The sequence below is a fragment of the Rhinatrema bivittatum genome, chromosome 1, assembly GCF_901001135.1.
Source record: "Rhinatrema bivittatum chromosome 1, aRhiBiv1.1, whole genome shotgun sequence".
Taxonomy (NCBI): Eukaryota; Metazoa; Chordata; class Amphibia; order Gymnophiona; family Rhinatrematidae; genus Rhinatrema; species Rhinatrema bivittatum.
The window spans coordinates 140,207,779-140,216,613 of NC_042615.1; the positions used below are offsets into that span (position 1 = coordinate 140,207,779).

The following is an 8,835-nucleotide window of genomic DNA, read 5'->3' on the forward strand; positions in this document are numbered from 1 at the left end:
AAAATCATCGACAGGACCAGACTCCAAGGGGGACACCACCTCCTTGCTATCTCAGTGATTTGACCTACACTACATCGTGCCTCGGGGTGGGGGAGCACCATCTCTTCCCTTGCCTCAGGCAGCAGATTGCCTTGAGCCACCCCTGGTTACACCTAAAGGGTTGCATGGCCAAAAGATGTTTTTGCGCTCACGAGCTGTGCGGCAAGGAGGCCTTTGTGTCAACAGAGCCCCAAATCTGAAGAAAGAAGGCTGATGTTCCCTGAAGAGAGAATGAGCTAGTGTATGAGTAAATAGAATGTAAGACAGAATGTGTATATATGTATGTGTGAGAGGCGTTGCACAGGCCCAAGGAGCAGGTTTCTGTTATGGGTATGTTCTGAGGAGAGAGAGAGAGAGCAAGAGTTTGTGTGTGTGTGTGTGAGAGAGCATATATGTGAGCAAATAGCATGTAAGAGAGCATGTGGGTGAACATTTGTGCATGTGAGAAAATAGCATGTAAGACTGCATGGGTATGTGAGAAAGAAGCGGTGCAGGCCAGAGGAAGCCTCTGTTTTTATGTTCTGGGGAGAGAGAGAGTGTGCTTGAAAGAGAATGTGTATGCATGTATGTGTGTGAGAAAGAATGTGAGAGCATATGTATGTGAGAGAGAAAGAGCATATGTATGTGTATGTGAAAGAGTATATGAGAGAGAGCATGTGTGTGAGGAAGAGTGAGGGAGTAAGTATGTGTGTGTGTGTATGTGTGTGTGTATGTTGGAGAATATGATTATGTGAGAGAGAGACAGGAGAAAGTTGTACCACTCCATCCCCGAACTAATCCATGACAATCTCAGGGTGACTTGAAATCAGAAATTCTCAGGTATGGAGAGCAGGGGATTTTTTGTATCCTTATTAGTTGTTATAGTTGGGTGTTATTTGATGTCTTCTGTTTTTAAATATTTTATTTGTTTGGTTTATATTCTGCTTTTAAGGGTATTTGGGAATAATTTTAAAAAAGAATTATTGGGTATTCTTTTCATCAGCTGTTTTGAATATTTATCCTTTTTATGATTATGGTTTTGCTATTATGATTGATGGTTCATATATCTTGATTTTATTGTTAGATGTTTAATGAGGAATGGTGATGTTTCTGTTTTTACATTGTTGCACTGCATATGGAGTCTGTCTTGTTACAGTTTACAATTCAGTTTTTGTCTGTATGTTTCTAGTTATACTTTGTCTCTTTATTCTGTATTTGGTGAAAGTCCATCTGTGTTCTGCATGTGTGACTGAGGTGAGGTATTTTGCTAGCATATAGTTTCAGCTTGGCTTGTTCTGCTTTCCTAATATCAGGTGTATTGGTGTTTTAGGCCTAGTGTAATATTTGAAGTGTTACCTTTTCATAGGTAGGGTTGTTACTGTTTGAGTGCTGGCAGTTAGTGCGCTTTTCATATAGGAGGTTTACTATATTGTAATTGAGTTTACCTAAAGCCTTCTGAGGGCTGACATGCTTTACAATAGTCTCAATACTATATGACTGTAGGTGTCTTTTTTGCAGAGTTTTCCGGTTGGTACCACAGTAGTGCATAAATAATATGCATGTTTTAAGTGATATTTTTACCTTAGAATACTGAATATTCTTTTTCATGTAAAATCTGTTACTATAAATGCATATGTTTTATTTGTGGGAAGGGTGGGAGCAGGAGTGTGTGCAAGGCTGTAAGTTTTGCCTATGACACCTAACACCCTCGCATCAGCTCTGACTGCACTGGCTCACAAGAGAAAGCAGGATTCCATCTGGAGCTGTGCTACTTTGGGTTAGTGGCTTTCCCCAGTCTTGTCCCAAAAAGCACAAAGGCAGGCGATCTATGAAAGCCGTTAGGAAATACAAGCACATGACTTGTTTAACCATCATGAGTTCATGAATATACATTTAAGGTAAAATATAGTCTCAGTGTTCTTTATTGAGATTTGCATTACCAATGTTGTTCTGTACAAATGAAATACAATAAGATTTTTTATAAGTAACAAACCGTGAAGATCTTCCAAGATTTTTAAGATTGTTTTATTCCATGTCACCATTTTAGAGTATTGTTAACCAAAAATATTTTTTAAAAATAATTTTTTCAAAAAAAAAATCTTTTTACAATATTGTATTCATTATTTTAAATATTTATTTATTATAATGTTGTTTTATATGATTTGATTTTTAGCCCCTGAGGCAGCTGTGGTGAGAACGGTGAAACTCGGCCAGAGTTGGGCTGTATTATTCTTTTACGTCTCCACTTCAATAAAGGATTTGAAAAAGACCGAGGCATCTATTTCTCTTGTATTTCCCCAGTCTTGGACAGGGCTTAATTTTCTGTTTTTTGTAAGCCCGGGAACAGTAGGCATTCACTTCTTGTTCCCTCTCCCCTGGAGTTGGTAGGCAGAGCAGAGCCTGGGAAACCATAAAACCAGCAGACTGTGTAGCCTGTAGTCATTGCGAAATCACTAGAGTGGTGGGAGGGTTACGAAGAAATGGAGGCCCAAGGAAGTAGATCAGAGCTTGTGGTGCAATTCTACTCTGGCTCCCCTGAGGAAACAGATCATTTCTGCCCTTCCAGCCCCTTGAAGAAGCAGAGCAGAGATTGTTTGAACTGCTTATCCTGAGATGGAGGCAGCCACACAGCCTTGAGTTTTGTGGGATTTCCCAGCACAATGGAGGAGACCGTAAGGGAGAATGGCCAAGGTTGAAGAGGCCTGGGGTAAATGCCTGTCAGTCCCCATTGCTTCTGCATTACTGGGTATGTTGGTTTCCTGCTAATTGTGCTGGCATATGAATCCCTGCCACCTCTGCTGCTGGTTTGCTGGTTACCATACTGGGGAAGAGAAAAGTTACAAGTAAGTGAGAGAGGGAATCAGATGGAGGAGAAGAAGAGTTATGATGGAGGGCAGGGGCAAGAGAGTGAATGAGGGGATCAGAAGGAGAAGAGGGCAAGTAAGTGAGGGGATGTGGGCAAGCAAAAGAGACAGTGAAGGGATCAAAGAAGTTGTGTATTATGAGAGACTGAAAGACAGTGAGTAAGTCAATCAAAGATGCTGTAGGGTGTGAGTGAGGGGAATGGAGGAACAGTTAGGTGTATTTGAGATTATCAGAATGGGGGTTTGTGAGAGAAAAGATCAGAGGGGAGAGGATAAGAGAAGGTTTGATGGGGAGGGAGATAGAGTAAGTAAGGAAAGCATGCAGCTCTTCCTTTCTCAACAAGGAGGAAAAAACTCAGGCCACAGTTTTGAATTTCAGGCTCTCTACCCCTGTCTAAGGAGACTGAAGATAATGGGGGGTGCAGTCCAGTCTACTTCCATCTCCCATGCAGAGAAGAGCCAATTAATTCTGGCTTGAAGAACAGGACAATACCTTACTGGCAGGTCTAGATTTAGGCATAGGCAATGTAGGTAACTGCCTCTGGCACCAAATTCTTATTAGGCAGTGGCACCTGAGTGTTCCTGCTGCCATGATTCCTAAATCAGAGCCTGCAGCCTTGGGCCAAGTGAGGATAAAAAAAAGTAGCATGAGGCCTTCAACAAACCTCATGCGCTGAAGGTTCACACAGCACCCTGCTCCCTTCTGCTGCATGGGCTTCCTGCTACCATGAAAGCCCATGAAAGCCCATGAAAGGGGCGGAGCATCACAGGGTCCGTCGGTAAATGAGGGCTGATGAAGGCCTTGCACTGAGTTTTCTTCATCTTCTACCACAACATGGAGAGGAGGAAGGAGGGGGAAGTGGATTTTGGTAGGAGGGCTAAGGATGGAGGCTCAGGATCACCAGGGCAAAGAGGAGGAGGAGGAAGAAGGTGGTTAGAGAGAAAGGGCTCCATTCTCTCTACCTTCATTCTCCTTCTTACTCCAGGGAGTCTCCATCCTCAGCCCCCACCAGTGATCAATCCCCAGACATTATTTGCCTACCAGTGGGGCCGATGCAATATTTTTGCACAGAAACTGAGCCCTTCTGGGGGCACCATGCAATATTTAAATTATGGGTGCCCCTAGTCCCTCCTTGCTAATGAGAGCCCAATCAGTGTCGGCCGTCCGCCAGTTAGGAAAACCGACGCTGAGTTTAGTTTAGTTTTTCCTCCTACTTAATATCGTTGCGATATTAAGTAGGAGGCAGTACAGAAAAGCAGTTTTTTCTGCTTTTCTGTACTAGTTTAAGGAGTGCTCAGCAATTAATGCCTGCTCCAGGCAGGGGTTAATTTCTGATCGCAAAAAATGTGCATCCTGGACGCACATTTTTTTCTTGCATTGGGAGTGAATAGCTAATAGGCTCATTCACATGCATTTGCACGTGATGAGCGCTATCAGACTCACTCCACGCTGGACGCTGCAGGTTATACAGTGTGCTCAGCTGAGCGCACTGTATTCCATCAGGCCCCAGTGTTTGTCTGGCATGTAAAGTGTGAAGAGTGTGTTAGGGCATTAGTGGGTACGAGAGAGAGAGAGAGAGAGAGAGTTCACACTCAACCTTGGTCCTGCCCTTTGCACAGGTCACACCTGGCCCTGGCTCTGATCCACCTCACTCCCCTCCCACTTCCACAGTTCCATTCCTTTTTGTCTACAAATTAAGGGCCAGATTCAATAAGTGAATCAGGTACTAAGATAGGTAGATGGATAAAGATAGATAGATAATGCCCCTTTCTTGCAGTTAAGGAGATTTCTGCATCTGCAGTCTGATTTCTGCCAAATGACAGGTATGAAAGGTGTCCTTTTGCTAACTACCTATCAGAGTGTCCCCAGGAATATGTACTGTTACTAGTAAACCTATGAAAACTTTGTTTGGAAGTCTCCTTACAGTACCTGCTCTTCTCAGGAAGATCTTCTCTATGCCTATTGTATTGTACAGCGGTATATGAGTGATATGTTCTCACCCTCTGTGCCAAAGCAGGAAGGATTTAGGACTCCACCTCGTCTAGCGTTTGAAAGACTTTCTTATCTCTCTATAAAATCTGTGATCTCTGCATAGAGTGCTGTGTTCTGGTTTACCACACTGTTAATTGCCATTTACAAAAGCTATTAAAATGCAACCGCCTCCACATGACAATTTAATAAATGGTTAACAGCAAACTTTCAAAGATCAGGTAAGCTCGGCGATGCCCTGGCGCTTCGTGTCATTTATCGGTCTGTATTAGCCTCCTAGCTCTATCCCTCCGTACATGTGTTTCCATTCTGCCCCTTATCATCAGGGATCCGAACGCAGCCAGACCTTTTCGGTATTAAATGACGTGGATCCAGGGAAAATATGGAACATTTCTACCAGGACTGGCAACCCACAAAACGCTGGATGAGTAATTACGACGAGAGGGGAAAGCCCCGCCACTCACAAAACCCCCAAATTATTCATGTTCAAAAATCACATTAGCAGGACAGACAGCCCCTAGAAAGGGCAACGTTTCATCTCCAATGTTTCATCAGATTCGCCATCCCTTCCGAAATAAAACGTTGCCTTTCCAAGGAGCTGCTGTGCAGGAATCTTGTTTTAAAGATTTGTCCTTTTGTGATTCCCCGGATTGCCAGGGATTTCGATATCTTCTCAAAACCCATTTCACCGCTTTCTTCCTGCAGCATGATGCAGGTAATCACGGATTATATACTTTATTCTAAGTTGTTAGTGTATGCGAACTGTTCCGAGAGATTTTACTAATTGTATTGGGAAGAATTAATATATTAAATAAATGATGTGCCTTCGCTAAAAAAAATATTGCATAACTAGTATAAAAGAAAGGAAAAGTAATGCAAGGAAATAACTATTTCTACAGGTTTAGATATAGCTGCGCTGTAAAGCTAATAAGATTTAGAAGAGCAACTCTTTGCACAGATTTCCTCTAGAGAAAGAAAACTACAGTAACTTTTTCAAACTGTTATTTATTGATAAAATAAATGAATTAAAATACTATTTTCCGACAGCATTTTATTTAAATAAATATAAATTTAATATAAAACTATTCATGTACAAATGAACGTCCAACGATTGTAACTTTTAACAGTGATCTACACGTTTTAGTATTCTAAATGTATTTTTACCTGCAAAAAAACCCCCTTTTTTTTTTTTGTAAAAACAAAACAAAAAAAATGTGAATTTCCTGAACCTGACCCGAAAACAGGTGTCTTGCATTTAGTAATATTAATGTGTCAAGTTACAAACGATTTTACTGCCTGTTGCACACAAAGGAAAAGTTTTAGTTGAACTCTTGCAGCTATAGTATTATTTACAATGGAAAACACATTTTTTTCCGTAATCAGGTCAATGAAACGAAAATATTGACAACAAGCAGAGTCGTACAGCAATTATTATCCCCGTTCCCTTGTCTTACACGGAAACATGTCAATCGTGTAAAAAAAAAGTATGTTGGATGCTGACAATGTTTCTAATTATGCGAGGCACCTTCGTGCAGCCGCTTGGTGGAAAGAGCAAATGTGGTGGGATCAGAGACCGTCTAAAAGCGCAGTTCGCCGTTTTATAAAAGTGAGATCTCTTTGTCTTCGCCGGCCGATGCTGGAGATAAGGAGTCTTCGTCCTCTGACCTGGGGTAGTGGCCCTGGTTGCTGCTGGCACACTTACAGCCTCCGTGGGCGTTCCTTTGGGTCCCCTTGCCCTCCTTCTTGTGTTTCACCCTGCGGTTCTGGAACCAGATTTTCACCTGCTTCTCGGACAAATTTAGGTAGGTCGCAATCTCGATCCTTCTTAATCGGGACAGGTACATGTTGGCTGAAAATTCCCTCTCCAGCTCCAGCAGCTGGGTGCTGGTGAACGCGGTCCTCATCCTTTTGCCGTTTTGTGTCTGGTTATCGTGCCCTCCTGAAAGAGAAAAGGTTGGGGGGAAAACAAGCAACGTTAATACTGAGGCTGTTTTACACAGGCAGTGGAAGCAGCTACACAACAGGGAAATTAAAATGGGACAGATGTGTTCCGCAGTTCAAGGTGCAGATGAAAGCTGTTTCACTTCAGTCATTACATTAGATCTAGAAATCCAAGATTTCTTTTGGAGCCATTTTAAGGCACGGTTCTGACCTCCGCCGACCTTATCCGGTGACTGGACTGCTGCATCAGTTCCACACCAGTTCAACAAACACCAGTTAAGGTCGTCCATTCGCCGTTCCTGCTTCTTTCTGATTAAACACACCTCTTGTATCAAGTATTAACCTTCCCTTTTTTGGAATCTGATCTGTTCAAAATGGTTCGATCTTGTTTTCACACGAGTGTCCCTGTGATATTTCCCCTTAAAATGTCAAGGCACATTGATACGACAGCCAACGCTTTCCCCCCCAAATAAAATAAGTTATTTATTTCAGAGATGATCCTTTTTTTTTTTTTTTTTTTCTTCCCCCCTTCCCTATTTGTTGGCTACTCTACGACCGCGGGCTCGCCGCCTTAGGAGTTTTCATTCCTACCCAGAGCGAGGCAGTGGAATCTCCTGGGGTCGCTGGCGCTGTAAGCGGGGGCACAGACAGGCGCGTGTCCTGGGTGACTGATGGAGGGGCTTGGCCGCGGGCTCATCCTCTGGCAGTACGGGGCGGCATCGCCGTTGGCAAACTGGCCCTTGAGCAACGGGAGGCCCGTCCTGGACGAGTGCAGGTGCGAGGTGACACAGAGGGGGCAGACGCAGAAGGCGCCCGTCTTCCGGGAAGGACAGACGGGCGCCGAGACGGACACGACGGCGGGCGAGGGCAGGCCAAGGGGCAGCAGGAAGTCTTGGCCATGGTGGTGGTGGTGGTCGGGCAGGGATGGAGCTGGCCTCGAGGAGTCTTTGATGATTAACGAGTCGACATAGAAGGATCTGGACATGGCGGGGTCCCGAGCAAGCCGAGTCTCTCTCTCTCTCTCCTTGTCGGTGCTCCCTCTTTTCTCCTTAGAGGCGGTGTAAGTTTCCCCCTGAAGCTCTGAAGGTGCTTATGTTCAACAGCTACACAAAAGGGTCCCCGGAGAGGGGCTGGTCTTAACGTCACCCACGTGTATCCCCCCCCCCCATCCCCCCTCCCTGCTTTGGGGCTTTATAGGAACTATTCAGCACGTGATAAGCGAAAGCAAAGCCCATCTAAATCTCCTCCGTGTGTCTGCACCCTCTTGATAGGCTGTCCCAGTTAACAAAACAAGTGGGGTGGGGTGGGACCGCTGGAAAGTGTGTGTTTTGTTAATTTTGCGGGGGCTTCAGCGTGCTCCTCTGCAGATAAATTACACGGGCAGCTCTAAAGAGCAGCTGCCCTGCGTGTTGCGGGAAGATGGGGCTCGCAGTCCGACTCCCATCAAAGTAAATAAACAGCCGCGCGCCACGTCCCCTTTTCTGCGCCTCTGGATTCCCTTCACGTGCCCGCTCCCTGGGACGCAGCTCTCTGCTCGGGGTGGTGGGTGTGCAGCAGGCGTCTGAGCTGGCCACTCGTTCAGGGTGAGGGGCATTGTCCACGCCGAACATAAATCCAAGGTGTTCCGCTGACTCCCTACCAGTTCCTCTCCTTTGCACAGATTTAAAGCGTTCAGACAAAACCCAGACCTAGAAAATTCAAATGTCTTCTTGGGGAGGGGGACACTGAAACTTTACAAAACAAATCCTTCCAAGCTACAGTCAGTTGAATAGAGCAGGAAGGTTACAATATCTGAACACTTTTCAGCTAAGGCATGTCAGAAAGGAAGAGATTTTAGTCAGCTTCCCTATTCGTTTCACTATTCCAGTTCCACATCCTAATCAAAAGTAAGATATAGTAACTGCAGGTAAAGACCACATGGACCATCCATTCTGCTCAGCAAGGTGTGCAGGGTTGTAAATGCCTCTCTGTGCTGGTTACCCCCTCACCTTTTTGTTTAGGGTTCTATAACCTGCACTTATT

General features: G+C 44.5%; 1 protein-coding gene across 1 annotated transcript; it reads right to left on the reverse strand.

The window, feature by feature from the left end:
- Positions 1-6,470: 6,470 nt before the first annotated feature.
- GSX2 (GS homeobox 2) lies at positions 6,471-7,798 on the reverse strand. Its single transcript, XM_029584157.1, has 2 exons — positions 7,405-7,798; positions 6,471-6,811 (listed from the first exon to the last, which is right to left on the reverse strand). Exons 1-2 carry the CDS (start codon positions 7,796-7,798, stop codon positions 6,471-6,473), a joined length of 735 nt encoding a protein of 244 aa, XP_029440017.1.
- Positions 7,799-8,835: the final 1,037 nt, after the last annotated feature.